General features: G+C 36.4%; 1 protein-coding gene and 1 long non-coding RNA gene across 3 annotated transcripts in view; one reads left to right on the top strand and one right to left on the bottom strand.

Moving 5' to 3' along the window:
* The window catches only part of UBR1 (ubiquitin protein ligase E3 component n-recognin 1), a 102,060-nt gene extending 81,224 nt beyond the window's left edge, over nucleotides 1-20,836 (top strand). For both annotated transcript variants that reach the window (XM_019725388.3, XM_019725387.3), the window contains exons 36-47: nucleotides 5-60; nucleotides 1,377-1,473; nucleotides 4,178-4,245; nucleotides 5,248-5,398; nucleotides 5,829-5,916; nucleotides 7,080-7,213; nucleotides 8,636-8,744; nucleotides 10,445-10,501; nucleotides 12,483-12,560; nucleotides 16,291-16,461; nucleotides 17,740-17,841; nucleotides 19,272-20,836. In XM_019725388.3, the coding sequence (XP_019580947.3) occupies nucleotides 5-60; nucleotides 1,377-1,473; nucleotides 4,178-4,245; nucleotides 5,248-5,398; nucleotides 5,829-5,916; nucleotides 7,080-7,213; nucleotides 8,636-8,744; nucleotides 10,445-10,501; nucleotides 12,483-12,560; nucleotides 16,291-16,461; nucleotides 17,740-17,841; nucleotides 19,272-19,413 (1,253 nt within the window). In that variant the 3' untranslated portion in view covers nucleotides 19,414-20,836. The remainder of the gene's footprint in view (nucleotides 1-4; nucleotides 61-1,376; nucleotides 1,474-4,177; nucleotides 4,246-5,247; nucleotides 5,399-5,828; nucleotides 5,917-7,079; nucleotides 7,214-8,635; nucleotides 8,745-10,444; nucleotides 10,502-12,482; nucleotides 12,561-16,290; nucleotides 16,462-17,739; nucleotides 17,842-19,271) is intronic.
* Nucleotides 1-27,552, bottom strand: part of LOC148758659 (uncharacterized) — a 50,126-nt gene that overhangs the window by 15,564 nt on the left and 7,010 nt on the right. The window contains exon 2 of the long non-coding RNA XR_016020849.1: nucleotides 2,272-2,402. This is a non-coding gene — a long non-coding RNA (uncharacterized LOC148758659). The remainder of the gene's footprint in view (nucleotides 1-2,271; nucleotides 2,403-27,552) is intronic.

Here is a 27,552-nt window from a genome sequence, read left to right as displayed (position 1 = left end):
TGAGAAAACCTCTTGGGAGATGAAGGGAAACCTCTGTTTGGAGCCCTTCAAAATAGACAGGTATGTATATTCCAACAGGGTACATGTAACTCATGGTATGCTGTTTTTTAGGGTATCCACAGTTAATTTATCATCTTAAAAATTCTTTATTCACTCCTTTTCCAGTAAAAATTAGAATTCTTTGTTTTGTTTTTAAAGGAGCTATTATGTTGATGCAAAAGTAATTACGGTTTAGGGGCGGCCGGATGGCTCAGTTGGTTAGAGTGTGAGCTCTTAACAACAAGGTTGCCGGTTTAATTCCTGCATGGGATGGTGGGCTGTGCCCCCCGCAACTAAGATTGAAAACGGTGACTGGACCTGGAGCTGAGCTGCGCCCTCCACAGCCAGTTTGAAGGACAACGACTTGGAGCTAATGAGCCCTGGAGAAACACACTGTTCCCCAATAAAATAAAATAAGTAATTTCAGTTTAAAAGGTTAAAAAGAATTACAAAAACCGCTATTACTTTTGTACCAACCTAATATTAATACTTAAGTCTCATAGGAGGCTGAATGGCCAACATTGTACACTTTAGAGAGCTTACTCAATCTTGGTGGTTAAATGTAATTCACAGAGAAATTAGAAGTGATACTGTAGTTTTTCTCCCCTTCTCTATTTATTGCCAAATCAGAAACCTACAATTTTTCTCTCTCACTAAGTTTGTACCATCATAAATCATCATACTGAATTCAAGAATAAAACTAAGCCATGACTGTTTGATGGGCGTATCCTGACTATACTTCTTCCTCAGGCCTAAGCCTCATAATGCCTGGGCCCTCAAAACAGAACTGAGGAAATGAGCTCAGTAGCCCTGTGAATACATAATGGGTGACAGAGGATTCCCTAGACCACCCGCCTCCATTACCCTCTGACTTTCCTGACAGCAGGCACAGGGGACTTGCAGTCCACAGTGCGCTTCCCTTCAGTTCCTTCTGTTTGAGAAGTAGAAGCACTATTCCCTGAATCAGTCCTTTTCTGCCATTTTATTATTTCTGTTAATTTATTTGTCCAGGCCTCGATTGAATAAGTTAGGCCAGACATTTAAGAAATTGACTTTGGGGAAAATGAGTACTTAAAGGGGAATGGAAATGATCATAGCTTTAATAAATACCTCTTTGTCATGGAAAAAATCTGTTAAAAATTTGGTGAGGTCATAAAACTTTAAAATTATTAAAAATCTATAAAATTATTATAAAATACTGTAATTTATTTGCTGGAATATAAAGTATATAATAAGTCTGCAACTCATTCTTGCAAACTGGGATTGATTTTTGCAGTGAATGACTTAGGTCTACTGTCTTCCCTTATCTTTTTATCTTCCCCCTTCTTACAATCTAGCATAATGGTCTGAAAGCATTAATGCAGTTTGCCATTGCACAGAGGATTACCTGTCCCCAAGTCCTGATACAGAAACATCTGATTCGTCTCCTATCAGGTAGAGTCTTCTCTGAATTATTATTATTGTGTTGTTATTACATGTCTTTTCCATTGCATTTCTGGCAGTGTATTTCATTAGGAAACACACTGCGCTAATTTTGAACACTGACAAAAGCAACAAAGAAAAACAAAACATATAGTTGTCCCTGTAATACCTGCAATTTTATTTTAAAAATCAAGTATTTTCCAAATGTTTTCAACTAATGTCCCTTACACCCATCTTGGGGCTTTATTGAACCAACATCCACATCCTGGTTAGAAAAGGGAGCATTGACATGGATAGATCATTTTAAAATATGTTTAATTATGCTGGTGAATCAAGGTCAAAGTCATGTAAAATAATAGAAGTGTAATAATCTCAGAATGCAGGTTTATGCATTTATGCTCTTTTCTTTGGGAGACAGGCTATAACAGTTTTGTCAGATGCTAACAAGCTAGAAATTAACAAAGTTCATACGGTGCTCTCAATATAAAAATAAAAAAGGACTAGAGTTTACACAGTAGTAGAATGATTTGGCTTTGATTTTGATTATCTACATTTCCATTTGTGCATTTGTGTTACAGGAGCTCCTCTGCACCTAAACAGGACTGTTTATCTGTCTGTTTATTTGTTCATAAGTTCGAAATGTCGCAGGTGGGGGGGTGGTTAAGCTTGCACTTCCCAGATATGTTTCTACCAAATAAGAGAGTCACTCAGTTTTTTTATGCTTTAAAACCAGATAGTTTTCTTCTAGCTGATCTAGCAGGCATTCCCAACCACCACCACCACCACCACCAAACTGACCAGCCACTTTACCTGAAAGTCTGTTGAGAATGGTCACTTTCCTCCGTGTTAATCCCCACAAGCTTCTTAGGGAGCTCTTCCTGAGCAGCTCTCTGCTCACTCTGATGATGTTGTGATTCCATGGCTCCATCCAAGACTGCCACCTAAGTTTCATTAGAAATTCCACTATGTTAGCTTTTATATTTTCAAATTAACTTCCAGCTATCTCCTCAATTATAGAACACTCTTAGAACATTCCTCAACCTCATGCTAATGGGAATCTAATATTGATGCTGTTCTCTTAGCTACACACTTAATTTTTTTTTCCTTTTTTAAATTTTTTTTTATCCTTTACTTTTTCTCTTACTGGTCAGTAGCATGGGCCCAGAACTTTGCACATTTTACACGTGCCTGTGTTTGTTCTTAAGACCTCTTGCTATTGTTGAACAGTGTGTCCTATTTACATAGTACTATTTTGGTTTTGTTTTTAATTTTTTGGTATCTCTTTTCATTTCAGTCGTAATTTGGATACCTTGTTTTGCTAGCACTTCCAAATAGTCTCCCTGCTTTTGTTCTTTTTACACATTATGGGATTTATGATGTTTTAAATACCTCAAAATAAGCACCAAACAAGGAGACTATTTTACATCATCATGGATGGAAGGCACTAAAATAATAGTGCATAATCTCTAGTTAGCAGTAAGGAACAGAACTGATGTGCTTTTGCGCTGTAGTGTAGCTGTGTGCCTATATATAAAAGTTTACTGATTTTCATAAGAAGTGAGAGCTAGAAACAGCAAGTGACTTGTCAGGAACACACAGCTACTTAATGGTAAAGCCCTGTGATCACTTTAGTTTGTTGTATAAAGCCAATTTAATAATACCTATTGAATGGTTACTAGATGCCAAGCTTGGGATAAGTGCTTTAAATGCATATGTGAATGAACCTCCCAACAATCTTGTATATACTGTAGCCTTAGAGAAGTTAAGTCACTTGCCTGTGACAAATAGTCACAACCAGTACTGGAACCTATTTCGGACTCCAAAACCCATGCTCTTAACTTTTATGCTTTTTGTTTAGACTCTTGGATTTGGAGTTAAGAAATTGACCTAGTCTGAAAAGAGTCTTCTCTCCCTCATTTTAAAAAATAACAGCTTTATTGAATATAATTGATTCCCTCATTTATATATACAGAAGGTGCCAAAAAATGTATACACATTTTAAGAAAAGAAAAATACTATTAAAATTGTAATACTCTATAATACTGATAACAAAAGATGAGTACAATACATGTGTATACGTTTTTTGGCACCCCTGGTATATACACAACCCTTACTGTTGTTTTGAATTCTTGATTTCACTTCTTTTGTCACTCTTTCCCTGACTTGTGAATTTAGAGACTGACCAAATTAAAAAGACAGTAGCTTTAGAGCTATCTGCATTTCCTTCCAATCATCAATCCATTATCTAATTTTGTTCAGGAGAATCTCCTCCATCCTCATTTCACTTACAGTGCTTTGCATGCTCCCTGCTGCTCCTCACCCCAAATTTATTCACATATTTTATGTATCACAGAACATTTAGAAATGTGTAGTTATGGGGGCAAAAGTGGTAGAGAATGTTCTATAAAAGTGATTCTTACTCATTCAGCAAATATTTTCTGAACAATCTGTATTTGAGTTATCCTAGTTTATTTACCTTTTCCTCCTATGTCTTTCAACTTTTAAATTGTGTCCAAGGCCTTCTAGGAGCCTTTTCTCTGTTTATATTAAATTATGGTTCCCATTTCTTAACAGTGCAATGTACCAATTTACCAGTTTCTTTATTTTATAACCCTGTTATATTTTTGTTTTCAGATGTTTATATCTCGCATTGTATTTAACTGCATTGCTATCTTACTGACTGAATTACATTTATTTATTTGTTTACTTATTTTAGTTGTTCTTCCTCACCTGAAATCAGAAGATACACCCTGCCTTCTATCTATAGATCTGTTTCATGTTTTGGTAAGTGTTTAATACAATTGTATTAAAAGGCACTTAAGTTTATAATTTTCATGTTATTTTCCTCATTCAAATTCATGCTCTTTGTTCAGGATTATAAATTACTGGTGTTCCAACTGTGAAGTTGTCTCTTTTGTCCATTTTGTTGACAAATACATATAGATATGACTAAGGCCGTCAAAATCACTTTAAAAATGAAAGCACATTTTTTCTTTACTTTGTAATAGGTCTTGTCCTAGTTGATTATATTTAATTGGTGTCTATACAAGCAAGCTTTTTCTAATATATAATGCTTTTCCTCTCCCCCCTTTTCTTGTTTACATTATAAGCAGTGTATGACAGTGTAAACTATCTTAGAATCATTAATTATTTGGTGATAGGGACCCAGCGTTGGACATGAGGCTTTTCCCAAACACCTAAGGATGGGTGGCAAATGTTTTGTGTTTCTTGCCTAGCTTTTCCATCCTGTGATGGACCCATTCCTTCAAAACAAGTTCTCTACAGAGAGCAGTGGTGAGATTGGGAGCATGGAGTTCGTGGATGCAGAGTTAGCCACTACCTTCATCCCTCATTATCCAGGCCTTTACCCAGTGGTTGTCAACCCTGTCTTTTGGAATCTCTTGGAGAAACTTTGAAAACAGCGCTAGTAAACCGGGTTCTGACTTTCGAGATTCTGATTTGGTTGGACTGAGATGGAGCCTGTGTATTATCAGTGTTATTTTAAGAGTTCCCCAAGTGATTGTGAATCATCTGAACCCTATAGGGTTGAGACCACTACCTAGAACTAGAATAAGTACATCCAGCAAAGGATAACCTGTTTGGTGATGACTTTTATCCTCCCTTTATGCTACATTATATTCTAAGATAGTCTGTTGAATAATTTGATGTGATGGTGTTTTTAAAAACTACACAAACAGTGCATCTGGTTCCCTTTGTGTTTACTTATGAGATTAATTTGTGTTGGTCTTTGTTGTTGCCCATGTTGATGTCCGTTTTCTGTCATAGGTAGGTGCTGTGTTGGCTTTCCCATCCTTGTATTGGGATGACGCTGTGGATCTGCAACCGTCATCAATTAGTTCTTCCTATAACCACCTTTATCTCTTCCATTTGATCACCATGGCGCACATGCTTCAGATACTTCTTACCATAGACACAGGTAAAGCGCCCATCAGTTGTTAGCTGTAAATAACATTTGCCTGTGATTTACTGGCAATATTAACGTTGCTTGTGGTTAATCATATATTGCTAAGTTCTATGTTATGTCTCTTGTTGAAGGATCGTTCATTCGTTTCTTTATGGATGCTATTTAAATATATAATTAGAAGTTATTATATAATGAATATTTATTGAATGTCCATGTTTAGCAAGGCTGTGATTCTCTTCTTGTTTCTCCAGCTAATATGCTGATGAACAAAGTTTACCTAATAGTTTTAATATCAGCATCAACTACTTAGATTGAGAACAAGGGAAAGAAAGAACCTCGCTTGAGTTAACATTGTTTATTATCCTGGAACCGTGAAATTGAGGTGTAATTTATAAATTGAATAGCCAATTTATAGATTTATCTTTCAGAATTTCTTTTTCAGGTCTCCCCCTTGCTCCAGTTCAAGAGGAGAGTGAAGAGGCTCATTCTGCATCTTCTTTTTTGGCAGAACTTTCTCAATATACAAGTGGGTGAGTAGCAGTCCATTAGTCTAATCTATTTCAGTATTGTTTTAATCATTCTACATCTTTATTCAGTTATTTAGCAATATAACTTTTGAACCATTTTAATTCCAATTTTTAATAATGAGTTAAGGGCCTTTGGTATAACAGCTAGCCATTCATTTATTTCTAAGACAAACAAGTTTTGGCACATTTTTACTCTTGTAAACTGTCGTGGGAATATAGGCGAAGTATGATAGAATCTTAACAAATGGCAGCATTTAAAGTTTAAATAAATGTAGAAAATAGAAAATAGGCTTTCCTTTTAAAGTGATCCATACAGTTAGTGCACTTAACTAATTAGAGGTGTTTTAAGGCTGAACCAGATCTGAAATATATTGGCAATGTAGAGGTTAAAACCAAAAGTACAGTAGGAGTGATCTGCTTAGCTTCAGTTGCTGCCAAGTTCCCCTCTTTGTTTTCATCTTTTTCATAAGATTTTTTTTTACCTCAGGTACTGAGTGTGTGTGTGTGTGTGTGTGTGTGTGTGTGTGTGTGTGTGTGTGTGTGTGTGTGTGTATGTGTGTTAATAGACTTTATTTTTTAGAGTTGTTTTAGGTTTACAGCAAAATTTAACAAAGTACAGAGTCCCTATTTACTCCCTTCCCCCACCAATTTCTCCTATTAACATTTTGCATTAGTGTAGTACATTTGTTAAAATTGATAAACCAATATCAACTAAAGTCCATAGATTACATTAAGGTTTACTCTCTGTGTCTTGCCGTTATAGCATCATATAGAATAGTGTTACTGCCCCACAAATCACCAGTTAATTTTAATACAGAAATCAGGAAAGTATTAATTTTTTTTTTAGCTAACTTAACTACTTTGGTTAGTTACTGATAAATATATCTGTTCCACATTTCATTTTAAGGGTTAGGAAAACGAAGAAATAGTTCTTTGTCTTAAAAACCTACATGGTAAAAGATGCAAGATTTGTGGTTTTCTTTAGGAAACAGGAGATTTAAAGACTGAAGCTATGGCTAGTTAAATATTTTGTTTTAAATGTTTAAACATTAAATGGATAAAAATTTATTTAAATGCTTTGCTATGTCTTTGAAGGGGGATGTGTTTAAAATCTAGGGTTTTAGTCTGATCAGTATTCTGTTCTGTTTTGGAATTTTGCCTCTTAGCTGCATTGGATGTGGTATCCCTGGCTGGTATTTGTGGGTCTCATTGAAGAATGGCATCACCCCTTACCTTCGCTGTGCTGCATTGTTTTTCCACTATTTACTTGGAGTAACACCACCTGAGGAGCTGTTTACCAGTAAGTAGGAAAGTGAAATCAGAGTGGTAAATGAGAGAGTTTTTTTTTTACCTTCAGCCTCAAGAATACAGGATGAGAGTAGTCAAAACCCATTTTCCATTCCCCACCTCTCTCATCAGTATTCACTCCATGTGTGCCCAGGCCCAGGTGTAGGTTAAAAGTCAGGCCAAAAACCAGGTTAGCCTCATAATCTATAAAACCTATTTGTGGCTCCTTTCTATGACTATTTAATGAATGTGCTTAAACTCATAAAATATTTGCATACAGAATATAACTGATAGGATATTCAAAAAATTGGAAACATCGGTTGCCTTTAGGGAAGAGAAGTGTTTGGCTGGGTAGTAGGAGAGCTTTACTGTATACTGTGTTATTTGAATTTTGAACATATGACTATTTATAAAAGAATTAAAATGTGGCTGGGAAAGGGCTGTTATATCAAACCAAGGCCATGTATATTTAACAGATTCAGTTTCTTTCCCTTTACTTGCCTTAAATGTAGATCAAAGAGAAGGCTTCCTTGTGGCTTTGTATGGGTAAAAACCAGAACACTTGTATGATTTTGGAAGAGTCACCAATCTGTCCTTTTGTCCTTTGAGATTAAACTCACCAGGTCAGCTTTACCGGCTACCAGCTTCTTCTTGCATTCAGTTCAGGAGTGTTTATTGGATCCAAGTTTGCCCTGATTCTATGTAGATTAGGATGCTACTTTCCAGGTAGTTACCAGTGTAGATTTATTGTTTGCATTTTTAAAAACTCATGCATTTATCTAGTCAGTGCTATAATATGGCAGTTAAAATCTTTTCTTTTATTGGGAGGCGACCAAGTATAAACAAACAGGTAAACAGATACAATAACAAATGGTGATTAAGTGCTGCAAAGAACAATAAAACAGGTCACAGGAATAGAGAGAATGCTGGGGCCAGAGTGGGTAATTCTTTTAGATGGTCATGGAAGGTTTCTCTGTGAGGAGACATTGGAAAAAAGAGATGGGGTTGAACTGGGCAGAGTTGAAGGAAGAGTATGCCTAAGCAGAAGGAGCCATAAAATGGAAAGGCTTTGCTTGATTTAGTTAAAGAGCCATAAAAAATGAGTGTGGCTGAAGCATAATGAACAAATGGAGGGTGGTAAGAGGTGAGGTCCAGGAGGCCGCCAGGGCAGATTGTGTAGGGCCTGTGAGCCACAATAAGGATTTCGTGTTTTATATCGAGTGGTGATTTGACATTGGAGACATCTGATTAGGAGAATGACTCAGATTTATTTTTAGAGGATGGCTGTAGCTTATTTGCCACCCACAGTTTTATAGAGTACAAGATATTCTCTCTATATATATAGAAATGAACATAAACAATGAAGAAACACTATTAACAGGTTGACCAGGTAAGAATAATGTGCTTATTAAAATGTGTTTTTATTCTCTTGCAGATTCTGCAGAAGGAGAGTACAGTGCACTCTGTAGCTATCTATCTTTACCCACAAATTTATTCCTACTTTTCCAAGAATATTTGCATACTGTAAAGCCCCTCCTCCAGAGGTACTATGAGCATAAAATATCATTGTTGGGTTATTATATGGTTTGGAAATTTTAAATTAAAATTAGTTGCTTAGCTTTTAAATTGATTAGCATTGATTGAAGGGGGTGGCAAAAATATAGGAGATTCCTAATTCATACACTTAAGGAATTGGGGATAAGGCTAACAGCCATGGGCAGCGGGAATTTCTACTTGTTCCACCATGACTATCAATTCATTGTACTTATTTCCTCCACTGGTGCTGTCTCATCATCCCAGTTTTAAATTGGGGGTGGGGGGGGGTGGCGGTAAAAGTTGTCAGTAGCCGTAAAGTCACAATTAAGTATCAAAAGAATCCACGTTGGGGCTGTATCCAAAACAGTAGCACACCTTACATGGTAGCACACTTCTCAGGAGGGTGACTGAGGAGGGGCAGAAAGTCATTTGGGAGATCAAAGGTGTATCAGTTAAACTTCCCAGGGAGAAGCGTGTCTTTCTCTCAGGAAAACTTTTTTTCTACCCCATTACTTACTGGCCCTCCTGATCACTCTCCACCCTCCTAACCTCCAGTCTCCTTACCTAATTTTTGCTGCCACCATTTTCCGTCATTTTTATAATCTGTTCTCACTGTGTTACTCTTATTTTATTTCCTTTATAACTTCCTTTATCTCTTCAATTTTCTGCCTTTTTCTTTAGTTTTTCCAATGTGCCCATGTCAGGATTTGTGTGAGTGTCAACCTGTTTTCTGTCACCATTCTCTGTGCTCTCATCTCTTCTGTTAGGTCTTTTCTGTGTTTCCTCATTTACCACAAGGTATCCTGATGTGCAGTGTGATAAAATGAATCAAAAGGGATCAGAAAAATCAGTGTCATGCTTTGTGTTGAGTACACTCACAGTAGGTTATACTAATTTTACTTTTGGATTCTTGGAATCAATACGTTTTGAACTTGCTATTCTAGTTTAGTCAAGTGATAAAAATTCAAACTTTGAAACATAAAGTCCTTGCGCTTTGTACCATTCCTGTCCCTGCTGGCCTCAAAGCCTTTCCTCGTCCTATGCTCTGTAGACCTCTGCAGGCTTTCCTAGTCTCCTTCCCTTGTCAGTGGGAGGCACTGGCAAGACATTAGAGGCCAGAAGGATGAAAGAAGCCTGAGTGTTCAGACCACCTCTCTCTGCCTTGTGGGGCGTCTCTGGCAGTGACTGTAGCTGTTCTCTGGGACCAGTTCCCAGCAGACAAGGCTGCCGTGGTTCCACTATCAACCCGTGACCCTCAAACCTGGGCTCCAGTAATGCCACTATTTCCTTTTGTTCCTCCAGCCTGGGAGGGGTAGAAGCTTCCTGTTACTGGCTTATCTGTGGGTTGCCTTGCCTTTGTGTCTCCTGGTTGGCTTCTCGGTTCTTCCATTACCTTTATTACCAATTTCTAATATTAAAATCTCTCTTGTTGAAGTAGTCAATGGGTTTTGTTTTTCTAGTAGGACCTTGATTGATAAACCTTGATTGATAAACCCTTTAAAAAAGAAATTAATAAAAAGAGTGGGAAAAATAAATAGGAAGACACAAAATAGGGGAGCAGAAAAGGGGCAAGTTATAAGCTAAAAGAAGTCTAGAAGAAGGAACATGGAAAGAAAGGACAGAAAGATTTGGCGAGAGTGGTTCTATGATGAATATTGTACTGAAGTTGTGATGACCCGTTTGCTTTTTCTCTTGGCTTCTCCTATAGGTGGTGTGCAGATCCTGCCTTGCTAAACTGTTTGAAGCAAAAAAGCGCCATAGTCAGGTCAGTTTTACTTTTCAGTCCTTTTCCCCCATCTACAAGTTGTGTTGCTAAAAGTAGTTGGTTTGTTGAGCATGCTTTCTAGTCTGTCTTCTTCATTCTCACTCAGTACATTGTTTCCTACATTTCTGTTAGGTCTTTGCCAGAAATCAGATTCTTCCCTAAATTGTTTTTTTCTTAGAGTGGCCGTCCTTTTCTGAAATAGCTTTTTGCCACCAGCTCCTCTTCCTTAAGCTAGTGCAAGCCTATTACAAGGCAAAGGAGGAGATGGCATCTTGGAGCTACTGGTACATTAAAGTCGAGGGCGGTAACAGTATTCCGATAAGCCACCTTTTCCCCTTTGGGAATACAGTAAGATATGAATAGAACTATTCCCTCCTCATCTTCCCTTCCTATCTATATGCTTAAAGACTACCTAACAAAACTTTTCCTCAGCCCTCCTGTCTCCCTTAAGTTATAGCTCCGTCAAAATCTACCTTCTCCTCAAGGACCAATTCAGATATCCCCTCCTCCCTGAAGCCTATCCTAATTTATGCTCTCGAGTATGTGTGCATGTGTACCTGCCAGCACACTACATCCCTAAGCAGTAAACTCAACAGGGGCCAGAACTGCATGCTTGGCTTCTGTGCATCCCCTCCAGGACCTGACTTGTATGATGTACAGTGTCTAACTTTTATTCAAATTGAATTGCATCAGTAAACAAACAGAGGAGTTGATCTCCCAGCTTTAAATACTTGCATTTTTCTATGACTAAAGGTAACATTGTACATTTGCCACCTTCTTTTCTCATCTTTTCTCACCACTTGAACTCTTTCACCTTCACTGTAAATGTGCAAATGCTGTCTACCCTTTAACTCAGTTTTAGTGATTTCGAGATTATAGATCCAGCTCCTGTACTCAGATGTATTCACATCACCAAGAAAAGAAAGATCTTAGAGTAGAGAGAAAAGTTTAAAAGACGAGTACATATTTTAGGACTGTTAATCTCGTACTATTTGTCCTTTATTTCATTTCATTGTGTGCCTTTTAAACATCTACTACTTCCCAAGCATGGTACTAAAATCCTCTGGGAGAGTTAAAAGACATAACACATACAGCTTTTGGTAATGGGTAATTTACAATCTAATTATTTACATAAACTCAAGACATAAGAATAAAGTATAATAATGTATGGAATATACTCTTAATGCTATAGAAATTTAAAGAATAAAAGATTCTTAATGACACAGTGTTAGTCTTAGAGGAGATCATTTTTAGTTGAACGTAGAAAGAACTATAAAATTTAAATTCATCCAGGTTTCAGAAGGGAATTCCATGTTATTCAGATGACCTTCCCCAAGGCATGCAAGCAAGACTTTTGTTGTATATCTAGTATGGTGAGAATGAATAACACTTGCAAACATGTATCAAGCACTAAGTATATTATGTTTTACTTCAATATTTTATCGAGTCCTCAACAACTCCGTGAGGTTCCTTGATACTATTACTTCTGATCAAACATTTCTTAAATCTAGCATGAGTCTTATGTTTCTTACCCCCACCCCTCACGAAAATGTGTTATTAAAAAAATAACACATTTTATGATTGAGAAAGTATGTGTTCATCCTCAGTTTACAGATCAGGAAATACAGGCTTAGGTTCAGTGACTTACCAGGTGTCAGAGAATTTAGTATTTGTGGTTAGGTCTGTCTGATTTCAAAGGCTGTGTTCTTAGCTACTACTTTATGTTACCTTCCTAGATAGTATAGATAGAAATCTAGCTGGAGCAATTTAGTCTTAGGAAACAGTGGAAATTGAGTTTGGAAAGGAAGCTAGCCGATGAAAGATTTGGAATTCTAGGCTGAGAAATTTAGATTTAATCTAGTCAGCAGTGGGAATTACTATGGATCCTGTTATTTTTAAGACATTCTTCCTTCTGTTGATCAACTTTTGATCTGGGTTTATTTACTCATAAATAAAATTGCCTTTTAAATTACATTTTTAGGTACCCTAGAAAAAGAAATAGTTTGATAGAGCTTCCTGATGACTATAGCTGCCTCCTAAATCAAGCTTCTCATTTCAGGTAAGAATAAATATATATTTTTAAAATGTTGAGCTTGCAATTGGCATAAGCCACCAGTAGCAAACTTTTTTAAAAGTGACCATTGAGCATCCTCTATAACAGTGATGGTCAATCTTTTTTTTTCTTTTTTTTTTTGAGGTGTAAACCACATAACATACAATTAACCATGATAAAATGTATAATTCAGTAGCATTAATGTATTCACAATGTGTGCAACCACCACCTCTGTCTAGTTTCAGAACTTTTCATCATCCCAGAGAAACACCTGTGTCTACTAAATAATCACTTTCTCTCCCCCTCTTTTCTGATCCTGGTAACCAATAATCTGCTTTTTGTCTCCAAGTATTTGTCTGTTCTGGATATATCATATAAAAGGAATCATGTAATATATGACCTTTTGTGTCTGGCTTCTTTCACTTAGCATAGTGTTTCACCCAAATTGTAGCATGTATCAGTACGTCATTTCTTTCTTGGCTAAATATTCCATTATGTGGAATGGAATGAAACCAGTTTGTTTATTCATTCACCCATTAATGGGCATTTAAGTTGTTTCCCCCTTATATACAGTATAATGCTACTGTAAACATTCATGTACAAGTTTCTGCCAGGCAGAACTAAGATTCCTGTTTCCCACTGTGGCACCCCTATATCTACCTGCTATGAGTTGAGGGATAGGGGATGGTGGCCACTACACAGAATGTCACAGTTCGTTGTAATTGACCGGTTTCTTTCTTTGTCAAGCACTTCTCTGGACACTGCAAGTGTTCATCTACTCTCTAGAGTCCTAAGATAGTAGCTTCAGACAGTTCTTGCCATATCAATAGTGGTTTCAGTAGAGAAATTGATTCCTGCAGCCCTACTCCACCATCTTCTATGACATCCCTCCTGATTTTTTTTGAAAGCTACAATAACTTTTTTTTTTTTAGATTCTAAGAATCATTGTTTATTCATATATCTTTTACACAGTGTTTTACATACAGAACAGTGTACTTAACACATCCATTCACTGAAATGACACTGAAGAACCCTTTTTTTCCAAACAATCTTATATAGAAGCCCATTATAACAGCAAACAGATAATAGTATTGTAACTCAGGTTTAAGCCTGGATAATGGAGAGAGAAGTAAACCCCCTTAGCCTTTTTTTGCACCATGTGCCCCCGACCTCAGTCAGATTAAAAACTACTCTGAAGCAGTGTTTCTCAAACTCCTTTATCTTCCTTTTCACTGATCACTTTCAAATAAAAAAATACTGGATAATTGGGACTGGTGAGAAGTAAAATAAACAAGTTACATTATACTTATTACTGATACCATGTGTGAATTACCTGTTAGTTACTTTTGTAAGAGGACAACATAAGCTTACGCACATGATTCTCTATGATAATGTCCTGTAAAGTTAACAATAATTTTCGTTTTACACTTACCTTGCTATAATATGTTACTTGAATAGCAGAGGTTTATGAGCAGAACACCAATGAAATATCACTGAATGGAGAAATTATATTCATGTCTGCTTTAGTCATTGGTATGTGAATATTTTTCATATTTGAATCACAATACATCATGTCTTGAAAATAATAAGCCAACATTACTATTGACGCAATTATGTATCTGTGACACTCAGATGGTGTCACACTAGCACCCACAGCAAATCAGATTGATAATGGTTGCATGAAACTAGCAGTAATTTGTAATTAAAAGGCAAGAATCTTTGCAGCTTGAAAGTCAAAACCCATTCAACACTTTATTGATGATGTACTGGTAACAAAGCATCCTTTTCCCAAATTTCATGAATTCCAAAGCTCAGTTAGGAGTTTTGTAATGTTACTAAGCGTTGTGCAGCAGCCAAACTTCTTGGCAAACTCAAATTAATTACAGCTTCCAGTAAACACAAATAACTCTTAAATTTTGTTTTGAGGATACCAATAAGTAATTCTAATTAACTGCCTTAGTGCACAAGTGACTATTAGTAGTCCTTAGTCATACTCGTATGTTAAATAACTTGCTCTCATATGAAGGAACCAAGTAAGGGAGTGCAGTTTAGAATCATTTTGAGCACTTGAAGAGCCTTTCTTTGGCCCACTGGGAGAATCACTGCTGTACGGAATGACTAATGAATCCTTTAAGCCAGGAAGCCAGGGGGGTTAAATGGCCCAGCTGTAACTTGGGCAGCCCACGTACCAGCCTCTGTTACCAGAGAGAATTAGTCTTGGTGTTAGTTAGTTAGCTCTTTTGCTCTTGTCTCATGCAAGTTAAGGTCGACCACCTACAGAAGTGGTGGAGCCACTTTACCTCTCAGCCCTCAAAAAATCAGCTAGATGATTTCAAAGATTGCATCCAACTCTACGTTTAGTGATTTTCCTAATCTTAGCGCTGCATTGCTACCACAAATGCCCAGTGAATAGATATTATGCTATTGGCTCTCAGGAGGAACTGAAAAGAGTGTTAGTCATTCATCACAGCGAAGTTCCTCCTGGATGACATTACTAGTTACTGGTTTCAGGTAGAAGTGAAAAGTAAATCCTATGATCTCTTCCAGTTTTATTGTCACCACGAGTGTATGTTAATACTGAGCCATCTCAGTGTAGGGTGTCTGCTCAATTGCTGTGCGTTGGACACTGCTTTCATTTTCCTCTGCAGGATGGCTAGTGACTCTGGCTCAGCCATTCTGTGCTAAAGGTAAAAGAAGATGTTGGCTTTATCCAAAAAGAGTTATAATTATGTTCTGGAGCAACACCCTGCAAGTGAAAATAGCCCCTTCATCTACAGGAGACAGGAATGGAATAACTCTGCACAGAGACCCTTTGCTCCTGTGTAGACAATGGTGGTTTTCTTAGTTTGCCTAAGAAAGTGGGGAATTAGAGAATAAAATGCTAATAACCTATTGGAGATTCTTTTTGTGCTCTTTATTCTGACCCCATGGTCAGCCTCGCTGGATCTCTCCTATGAGTTCATTTACTTTTTACTGCCCAAATAAAGGAATTCTTGATATTTTCATTATGTCCAGTATACAGCAGAGATAGGAGCATGGGAAGCTCCTTTTTAAATTGTCACTTTAATTCAGGGAGTGATATCCTTTTGGGGGGTGGGGAGCATTATAGCAAAGCTGTAACATGCCACTATGTAAAATCGTCAGATCTCAAAGTACTCCTTGGTTCAAGTAAGTCAACTTGGTCACTTTTTTTCCCCCCTAAGACTTACTGTGTTTCCAGATGGAAGAGGGCTTCAACTCAAAGACTGCAGTCTTTCATTTCAACCCTAAAGGTTTCAAAGAATGAGGTAGAAATATGTTTCAACGCTTACTGCAGATTATTGTATAAAAAAAGAAAATTGTGCACCTACAAGGTCATGTTCCTCCAACACTGAAGACACAAGCTTGACTAAACCAATCGAGAGGAGGCAGTTGACTGAATTGGTCGTGTGCAATGAAGACTGGATTCTATAAATGCATCTTACTCTCAAGGCATATTTAATTGCCAAACTTTATGCGAATTATCAGTAAAATTATAGTAGTAAATTTTCTTACTATGGATTAATGAGAAGACTTTCTTGTTAAGTCTTCCTAAGGGGGAGTATGAAAGAGCAATCATCTAATTAAATGTTTCCTTGTGTTTTAAGAGCTTTCTTGGCTGCAAAGTAGCCAGTGGTGGAAACATGTTTCATTGCTAACTGGATATATCACACATTTTTTGTTTCTCTACCATACTGAATGTTGCTTCCCTTTCAAGGTGCCCACGGTCTGCAGATGATGAGCGAAAGAACCCTGTCCTCTGTCTTTTCTGTGGGACCATACTATGTTCTCAGAACATTTGCTGCCAAGAAACCGTGAATGGGGAAGAGGTTGGAGCTTGCATTTTCCATGCACTTCACTGTGGAGCTGGGGTCTGCATTTTCCTGAAGTGAGTAGTAAATGATCTGGAAGCTTCATAATGAACTTAGGGAATTGGATTCATCTGGAAGCCATTATGGCAGGACAGTGTGTTGATAGGAAATGATATCAAAGTTAGGGTAGAGACCTGTTACTTATGAGATTGCATTTGAGAAAATACTACAGAATAAGTAATTTTTAAAAAAGTAGGATTCTGCTCATATTTTCATTATTTGTGGAAAAATCTTAAATATTATAAACTTTGTTTTGATCACTTTGGTATTGTGTAACACTCAGGTACAGTAAAAGAGCTTGGAGTCCTAAAACTTATATTTAAAAAGTGCATGTAAAGTGTTACTTCAGGTTGTCCTTTGAACGTTTTAATTTTCTTCATTTCTTCTATCAGCCAACCATTGTTTTCCCTGGTCTCTCAGCAAAAGACTGAGAGCAGAACAATAGTCACTCATATTTATGAAAGAAGAGTACACGTTGCCTGAGAGAGAGAGAAAATTCAGAATGAATACTTGTGCTTTTTCTTTCCATTCTCCCCATGTAATACAGTTTCTGTTTACAAAAGCATTAATACCTCCTACTTATGGAATATTTAATCATTGTAGGCATCAGTTGGAATAAGGGGAATGAATGCATGGAAGCCAAACCCCAACACCTATTTTCTTCTTCTAGGGAACCTACAGCTAGTAAACTCACTACCTATTCCAGCTGTTGATCATTTCTCTCTGTAGTACTTATCACCTCCATATACATGTACACAAGCATTATTTTTTATGTCTCCATTTCTCTGCTGTAAGAGTCCCAAGTACCTTCAGAGTGGCAGTGGCTCCTTATAATCTACACTTTTGGAGACTGTTTCTAACCAGAAAAGCCGTGACACTTCCCTAACTGACCTTCTTTCTGGCCCGAGGTTATTAGGCTGGGAGACGTGGTTCTGTTCTTCTGTTCAGTTCCCTCCCCCCTCCAGGTGAGAGGTAACAGAAACAACTGCGCTTACCATTTCCCAGGGTATCTATGGCTCAAGTAGGACAACACTCCTTCCTCTCTTCAATATATTCAGTCGGTATTACTGGTCCCATGTCCCCAAATCCAGTGATCCTTTCCCAACAAAAATAGCAATGTTCGTTCTCTTTTATTTAGACAAAACACAGCTTAGCCTATTTGTTTATATTTATATTGTCATTATACTGAATTCCTAATAGATATTGGCCATGTCTTTTCTCTAGATTAACTTTGATGCCTATCATTCACATATATGCACTTAATAGTATTTCCTGTTGGTTGTTTTGTCCTTCAGAATCAGAGAATGCAGAGTGGTCCTGGTTGAAGGTAAAGCCAGAGGCTGTGCCTATCCAGCCCCTTACTTGGATGAATATGGAGAAACAGATCCTGGCCTGAAGTAAGATTTTTCTTTTAAAAATCTAGTCACATTATTATATGTGGATGGTAATAGTTCTTTAAACACAAAAACTAATGCTAAATACTGAGAGAGATTTTTAAATAGCTGCAAATATAAAATGTTAAATATGATGTCATCTTAAATGTAACACACAGTTTTCAACAACTTTATGTTTCTCCAAAACTTTTAAAGATGCCAGCCATGCCAGTGTTTGCATACTCTGTTAGTTTTAGTCAACTTTTCTTCAGGATTACTTAGAAGGTTTAATTGGCACTGATACATAAAAGAAAGAAATCGGTAGTGTCCAGTGAAGGACTTTGGTTTAAAATGGGTGTTCATTGTTTCCATTGCAATACCTGAAACTTTTAAATTGCCAACTATATCAGCCGTCTTTGCTTTAGCCAAGCAAAATATTTAGAATCCTGAATTTTTCTGTATCCTTCCTGGTATTAGGTATTAGAATACTACTCGTGACTTATATGAAAGAGGAGATAAGGCACTACATTCCCAAAAGTACATATAGGTAAAGATTAGATCCTCTTATCATAAACTGTATCTTTTTTAACTGAAATTTCATGCTTTTGAAATATTACTTGGAATGAATAAGCTTACTAGATGGGGCTTGGAACCTCTTTGATCATACAGAGATTTGTTTTTATTGTGACAGCATTTAACCCATACAAAGATAGTCTTTGGATTTAGGGAGACAAAAGCTGAGTGGTGAAAGTAGTTAATGGATAAGAGATCTGAGTAGTTCAAGAAAGGTACAAAGAAGCAATTTGAATACCCAACTAGCTGAAACACTTGAGTGCCTCACGAATGAGAATCTCACAATTCCCCATTATTGGTAACAACCAAACTTTAGTCATTTTGGATTAGCTATTATATAATGTTATAAACTGTGTAGCTTTAGAAATGTTGCGGAGCAGTTTTATTTAAATATTTGCTTATCACTGGCAAGTTTGTTGTGTCATAAGAATAACTATAACCAAATATTTCTTAGGAGCAGAATATAATTTGAGGGCTTACTGTTACATCTCAGACCTAATCTTGACTATGCAAAGATCAGAAATCAAAGCTGGATAGACTGTATGAAGCCAAAAGGCCATTAGAGCTCCACTCTAACCACCCCAAAAAGAATAGAGTTGCTTACAGTAATAAGCCCTGCTAGCCATTTAAATGAGGTCCCATATTGCCCATGGTATACTTAAGCTATTTTCTGAATAATCGAGGAGTAAATTTCTGTTTCATTAGCTAAATAACCTGTCAAGTTCATAGTGATCAGTAGTGAAAGGAAAATATCCCTTTTAAAGTCCTGTCCTGGTGATTCCTCCCAGCTCCAAAAACATCTCAAGAGTTCAGACTAATTTAGGCAGTAAAGTATGGCAGTTATTTGATTCAGACTTACATTGGTTTTTTTTTTCCTGAAGGAGAGGCAACCCCCTTCATTTATCTCGTGAGCGGTATCGGAAGCTCCATTTGGTGTGGCAACAACACTGCATTATAGAAGAGATTGCTAGGAGCCAGGAAACTAATCAGATGTTATTTGGATTCAACTGGCAGTCATTATGAGCTCCAGCTCTGCCTCGGGACAATCACGAATGACGACAGTAATGAAGAACAATTCAAAATTATGGAGACTTTTCTTAGGGCTGGGGAAGGGTTGGAGGGTCTTTTGCTCCTTGTCTAGTTGTGTCCAGATTCATATAAATCAATAAAATATTCCTTAATGGAGTATTGCTTTCAATTAGTGAACATGCTTAAAGAGAAACAAAGAACATAGACTAATCTGTTTTATGTTCTAGAACACTGCTAATATTTCCAGAAAGCTCATTTCCCTTCCTAATCTGTCCCATTTCGTTTCATTTCATCTCCCTGGTGAATGAAGTCACATCAAGCAATTGTGGACATTTTAATATGTTAGTTAACTCTTCTACAATTTTGTACTTGGTGTTTTCCCCCTGCCCTAAGTTTAGTTTAGCTGACATTGGATCACTGACAAAATTCTAATAATCTGTAATTGTCTTCCTTGCAGCTAAAGAGGAATTGCGGAATTGCAGAAACTATTCAGTGTACTTCAATTGAGAAAGTTTTCGAAAAACTAAATTTATTTTTAATCATTTCTCTTTTAAGGAAATACCCCTAATGTGCCACTTACTGTTTCAGCCAGAAATTAAACTAAATTTCTATATGGACCGGGTTGCCATTTCTAAGATATTTTTTATCAGTGTGGAAAAGCTTTTTCCCCCACTGTAGATCTTAAGAAGTCAGGATAATGCATTCATTATTCATCCCTGATGGGACAAAGAGCATGTTGTGCTCACTTCTGACCACAAATAGCTTTGTTGAGTTTTGAAATTATACTTTCCATTTTCCAAAATCCAGTGTCTAAAATGAATTCACTTATCTCTTGATTATGGCACCATCCTATTTGACTCTTAGAAACCTGATGTAGTTCTGATGTAAACTATCTATAGAATGACGAAAAGAAAATTCGCTCAATGAATGGATCATGACAACTGTAAATTAGAAGAATCAAATTTAAGCCAATTCTGCAACATCCTATGTCTTTAGAAAAGACAAATCATTTGTTATCTGTGTGTAACCTCTTCGAAAACTCTGATTTTATGGCTAGTACAACCAAAAAGCCATGTGATCAATAGTCTGTGTCCTGTTACAACATGCTGTGGTTGAGCCATCTTGTTTATAAATAATCAAGCTCTCCTGAATCTGTGCAAACTTTACCTTTTTTTTTTTTTTTTAAATCAAGAACTTGTGATATAAAACAGCAGACAGAAAATAAATTGAAATCTTCCATTTTAGCTTCTGCTATCTCTGGGGTAATGTTAGGAATTTGAAAGATGCATTCAAAGGCCATCTTATTTTACTTTTGGTGACTACTGTCACATATGTGTGTAAATGTTTTCCTGCCTTCTTTTTGCTCAGCAAAGGCAAGCAAATAAAAATGTATTTGTGAAGTGATTGTTGATGCACATTTGGGGTTAGATTTTTTTTTGTTATTTTTGTGTAAAGTAAAGATAGATTTTGCAGTAAGGGATTGGCATGGGATCAGGATCACAATCATGATTTTCTACTTGAATAATTATTGAGAAGGCATCAGGAAATAGATTACTGAGCAATTTATAATAATTGATGGGTGAAGATCAGAAAATTCAGTATTCAGTTTGTGAAATTTGCCAGCAGGATTAAGGGTTAAAATATTTCCCCCTATTTCTTAATACAATTTTGTTGAATGGATTGGCTGACTGTGAAGTCTGAGCCAGAATAGGCAACAAAAGATGCTGATTTCTGCCCTAATTGATTGGCCCTCGTTTAGCAAACATAAACTGACTTTTTATTTCTAGTCTTTTTATATTCACTTCATAAATCCTGGGGTTAAGCTGTCAAGCTGCCAGAGGGACTGTCCTGCAATGGCCAGTCAGACCCTTTATTGCCAAAGAACCCATTTCACACTGATTTCCACTTCCTGAAATTGGTTCAGAGTCTCTGCACTGTAGATGATGGACTTATGTCTCAGTGCTGCCCACAGCCCAAGGGATTTCTAATTATATTAAAATATCCTCGTGATTTTCTTTCATCATTGCAAACAATATAATTATGCTCATGAAGTTTACTTCTAAAATGAGCAAAAAGTCACTTTATTTTCTTTAGTGTAGTATGTGGAGGAACTTGTTCAACAGGATGGCTCCAGGACTGTGTTTTTCTAATATTTGGTGAGGGGCCGGCAGGAATTTTTATGATACAGTGAAGAAAAACATATATCTGTATAATTAATTTATTATGTTGGTGTATGGCCTGTGAGTTCTCCCTTTAGTGGTCATTTGTCATTTCATAACAACTATGCATTTTGGTTCACTGTGATGATGATCTATATTTAGTGACTGCAACATGTTTATACCACTGATTCAAATTCCATCCATGATGAAGTTATACAAATAATGCATATATTGATATCTTTTATTGCAAAATGTAAATTTAAAACTTGTATAATGTTCTTGTGCTTTTTGAAATAAAATATCTTATATGTGTATATTTAAAAAGAAAAAAGGGACTTCTCATGTTTGGGGATTTGGGTTTGAAGTATAAAAATCTATACCTAGAAAAGAGCTCTAGTTAAAAGTTCAGATTCTTTAAAATTCAGTATTTAGTGTAATGATCGCCAAACTTTTTAACCATACATTTCATCAGTAAATAATTTTTAAACGTGCATTATATGTTTTTTATATTTATGCAATACTGTACTAGTGCATTAAGTACATAGCCCAAAAATGGAAATGTAAAAAATCAGTTGAAAAATAGAATACTTTTATTTAAATATTTTCAAAGGGAATCTGCATCCTTTCAGGTATGCACACCTATGTATAGACAACTATCTAAAGCAGCACTTATCCGAAGAACTCTGCAATGATGGAAATGTTTGTATTCGCACTCCAATATGGTAGTCACTGCCTCCATGCACCTACTGACATTTGAAATGTGGCTAGTGCAGTTGAGGACCTGAATTATTAATTTATTTAATTTGAATTAAGTCATGTGTGGCTAATGGCTTTTATATTGGATAAGTCTAGTGGAATGGTTCTTAAACTGGACTGTCTTAGAATTACCTAGAGAGTGGTAACAAAATACAGATTTCTAGTTTCACCCTAGATCCTGAATCAGTCACCTGAGATTGAACCTTAAGCTAATTGGTGTGATTTCTGTCTGTTTCTTAACCATGACTCTTCACTTAAAATGTTAAAATGTAGAACTTTCTTTTTAGCTCAGTGATTTCTGAATAAGTGTGAAAGAGCATCTGGGAGAAAAGTAGACTAGAAACTTGGATAGTTGTGATATTTCATTTTGAGTGTCTACATAAGCTTTCATTTAAGGAAAAGGTACTTGGAATTAAAGAAAGCCATTGCTTTAGTTTTAAGACTAAAATATTCTAGGAAGGTTTTTGGGTGAGGAGATGAAAATACAAGGCACTTGTAATTGGCAGGGAGAGGTCACTAAGGAGTCTTCTCCATGCTCTACTTGAATAGCAGGATACTCCTGGGACAAACAAATCATAACCTGAGAAATCATTCACAATTCGAGTGCATACAAATTTCAAACTTCCGTACAACAAAGGGCACCATTAATAAAGTTAGAAGATATCCAGAGTTAAGTGGTATAATCACGTCAACAGGATAGTTTCTGAATCTCTTCAAAACTCTTCTGAAAACCACACACACTAACCAGGATAACAAAAGAAAAAACCCAAAGTTCAACAAAACTAGATAACGGAATCTCCATGAATTCCCAAGAATGGGCAGATACACTCACACACCAACAGCAGCAGGACTTCAGCAGCGGAAGTGGTGCAAAGTGAAAGGGGATACTGAGTAAAAGTTGGAAAACTGCAAAGTTGCCAACAACTCCCAAATGGGGAGAATCCCATTCAATAGGAAACGGGACAATGAGGACAGAGAATTACCAGCCACGTAATTGGTAACCCTCACGTGCTTTAAATTGAGGGCAGGTGAAAAAACTGCTCAGTCTTGAGAGAATGAAACAATGGGGTGGTAGTGTAAGTCCTCCACATTCTTATAAATAACCACTCAGTATAGCCCTCGTTAAAGAAAGCCTCACCCTGTGGAGAACTGATAAACCAGATTGGGAATAGCAGCAATACTGTGGATGAGAGAGAACGAAGTTCAGATTGTGTGCATGACTGGCATATAAAGTAATATATTAGCAAAATGCAGCATTTAAAGATGTACTGGTAAGTACAAGAAAGCACTATTTGAGGCCTTTTTGAGCCTTGCCTTTGCACTGGGGCCCGCTCCAATCCCTTTGGAGTGTACTTTCTCTTCTAATAATGGCCTTGAGCCACTGCTTTCTGCTCCGGCCCACTTTTTTGAAGTGTGCTTTTTCTTCTAATAAACTGCTTTTTCACACTTAAAAAAAAAGCACTATTCATATATTTGGCATTAATAGAAGAGAACCATGGATCCTTGAAACTGAAAGTTATCTTGGCTCATCCCTGCCCATTTGACAAGCACCTCCTTCTAATGGTCCAGAATACCATCTCATTTAAAAAAGAAGTATAATTGTGATGATTAACTTTACTGGCCTAACAGATGACCAGATAGGTGGTAAAATGGAATTTCTGGATGTGTCTGTGAGTGTTTCTAGAAGAGATTGGTTCTCATTAGACTAAGCAAAGAGATCTGTCCTCACCAATGTGGGTGGGCATCATCCAATCCATTGGGGCCAAGTGGAACAAGAAGGTGAAGGAAGGATGACTTCCTCCTCTCTTCTTGAGCAGGGATGTCCATCTTCTGCTTTCAGACTTCAGAGTTCCTGGTTCTCAGGCCTTTGGACTCAGACTGAATTATACCACTGATTTTCATGGTTCTCAGCTTGCAGGCTGCAGATTGTGGGACCTCTCAGCCTCCATTACGGCATAATCCAATTCCTATGATAAACAAACAAACATTTATCATAAGAATTGGCTATATTAATAAACTATTTATTTAAACAGGACTTGTGCAATAGAAGTGTGTGTATGTTTGTGTGTGTGTGTGTGTGTATATATATATATATATATATATATATATATATATATATATATATATAAATTTTTTTCCTATTGATTCTGTTTCTCTAGAGAACTAATACAATAACCTAGCCCCAAACCAATAATTACAAGACAAAGAAAAGTGAAAATGAACTGAGTAAAGTTGCAATAACTGATGAGAAAACAGTAGAAAATTGTGGCCCCAAAGCAGGCGAAAACTGTAACCGAATATTAAAAATGAGTTATAATAAATTAAAAAGATCAAAGCTTTGCCAAAAGAACAACTCAGAAATGTAATGGAAGATCTCAAAAATGATATGGCAAGAGAACAGAAGAATGTGAAACTCAAGTGATTTTGCCTTGTAGCTTTCACGAAGATATTACAAAATAATAAAACATAATTAATACTCTAAAAAAATGAAACTCAGGTGAAATTAGGGAACGTTTTTAGAAATGACAAAAGGAATATGAGAGTTGAAAAATCAACTATGGAAAGCGCAGTAAAGAAAGAAAAATGGAAAGGAGGAACATCAACGATAAAAATGCTTTGAAATAAAGCAATAGATATGGAATATAGGCAAAGAAGATTCAATATATATTAACTGGAATCCCTGAAGAAAACCAAATCAATGGAACAGAACACAATTTGATAAAACTTTCCTGAAAAGAAACTTGCATGCGCACATTGAAAGGTAACACTGTAAAGTTCAACCCAGAAGAACCAACACCAAGGCATAGCCTAGTAGTAAAGCTGTTGGACCTTAAAAACAAGAGTGACAAACTCTTGGACATCCAGGCAAAAAGTCCAAGTCACTTATAAGATAAAGAAATTCAGACTGGCATTAGACTTCTTGAGAGCAGCATTTTTAAAGATACTTAATAAAAGGATTTTTGAGGATTTTTATAGCTAGTCAAACCGTCCAAATATAAAGTCCACACAGATAGTTAAAAACATGTTAATGCTCAGGAAATATTTTTCCCAATGAACCTTGAGTGAGGAATTTGCCAGAGAACAATTTGCAGACATCATAAAATGGTTATGGTAACTTTGGCTTATACTCTGGGGGTCAAGTGTTGCATAAGGGAGACAAAATCAGATGCTCTGACAATGTAAAATGAACATAACTAACAAAAAAATGGGAGAAAAGAGATGAGTAAGTAAAAGTTAAATAAGCTTACTGATTGAATCAGTGATATTAGTGACAAGTAAAAAGATAATACTTGAGCTGACAAGAAATAAAAACTTAAGTATGCAAACTGACACTAAGATAAAACTAATGGTAGATAATGAGAAAGAAGGGGCCAGGTAAGAAGCAGTTTCAAAATTGCTCATATATTAGGAAAACAACAGACAGTAAATAGAGTACTAAAAGTATTACAGAAAGATATTGGAATAAAGATTACAACTAGAACTATAATACAATACCAAAGAGGAGTGGGGGAGGCAAAGAAAATAGACTACATAGTGCAACAATATAACAACATTCAGAGCAAATGATAAATGTAAATGGGCTTAACTCACTTTTTTAGAAAAAAATATCAGACGAGCTAACAAAAGATTCAGGTGAAAAAGAGATAAAACCAATTTTAAAATGAACAAAAGATTTGAATAGATATTTCTCCAAAGAAGATATACAAATTGCTAATAAGTGCATGAGAAGATGCTCAATATCATTAGTCATTAGGGAAATGCAAATTAAAACCACAATGAAATACCACTTCACACCTCCTAGGATGGCTATTATCAAAAAGACGGACAATAATGTGTTGGCGAGGATGTGGAAAACTGAAACCAAACACAGGCAGTCCTCAGTACAGTAGTAGATTACGGCAGATGTGGCCACGCAAGCTGAAACGGTACAAAGCAATCTTTTTTTTTTTTTTTAATTAAATTTATTGGGGTGACAATTGTTAGTAAAATTACACAGATTTCAGGTGCACAATTCTGTATTACATCATCTATAAATCCCATTGTGTGTTCACCACCCAGAGTCAGTTCTCCTTCCATCACCATATATTCGATCCCCCTTACCCTCATCTCCCACCCCCCACCCCCCGCCCCCGTTACCTTCTGGCAACCACTAAACTATTGTCTGTGTCTATGAGTTTCTGTTTCTCATTTGTTTGTCTTGTTCTTTTGTTGTTTTTGGTTTATATACCACATATCATTGAAATCACATGGTTCTCTGCTTTTTCTGTCTGACTTGTTTCGCTCAGCATTACTCTCTCAAGATCCATCCATGTTGTCACAAATGTTCCTATATCATCTTTTCTTACTGCCGAATAGTATTCCATTGTGTATATATACCACAACTTCTTTATCCATTCATCTATCGAAGGACATTTTGGTTGTTTCCATGTCTTGGCCACCGTACAAAGCAATCTTAATAATCAATGGGAAAGATTACTATTGTTCTATGGCCTTTAAAATTTTTGGTTGAAAAGTTACTGTCAATTATAAATATGTAGGGAAACGAACATAGTAACACTAATATTTATTTAGTACAATATAATTTATAACATTAAGAAACATTAAAAATTAAAGTGTTTTATTTCTTTTTTTTTTTAACTTATCAAGCAAAAATGCCAAGAGCACTTTCCTTCTTCTCTTTTTATAACTTAAAATACACAGTGAGCATCTTTTCTATGCCTTGGCAAATTGTCATACTTCTAAGTTTGGATCAACTTTCAACTTTGTACCCTTTGGGTTTTCAATGTTGTGAAATGCTTCCAAGAGTTCCTTTAGTGTGAAGTTGTTTTCCGGTGTCATTTCTTCTGGGACATTCGTCATAACCACTTAATTATTTTGGTAAGTTTGCCTTCTCTAAGTTCCTCTGACTGCGTCTCTAGAGTCTCTCAAACAGCAGCTGTGTCAACTGTTCCACAGTTAACTATGTCTTCTATTACCTCTGTAACATTTATATTTGATCTGAATTTCATTTCCAGCACTATTACTTTAGTTTCTTTGCTGCACTTTTATCTTTGTTGACTAAATCACTTTACTGATTATCCACATGGGTAAAATGTCACATGGGTTAATCACTGTGAGACAGAGACACCGCAATGACACACTTTGCTCTCTATCCCTGAACTGAATAACAGATGTGCAATGTTCAATCACCAACAGACTTTGAAAGAAGGGACATAGT

The sequence above is a fragment of the Rhinolophus sinicus genome, chromosome 3 (assembly GCF_057876585.1).
Source record: "Rhinolophus sinicus isolate RSI-liver-muscle chromosome 3, RSI-T2T, whole genome shotgun sequence".
NCBI lineage: Eukaryota > Metazoa > Chordata > Mammalia > Chiroptera > Rhinolophidae > Rhinolophus > Rhinolophus sinicus.
The sequence above is the reverse complement of the archived record's forward strand: the minus strand, read 5'-3'. Positions and strand labels throughout refer to the sequence as shown.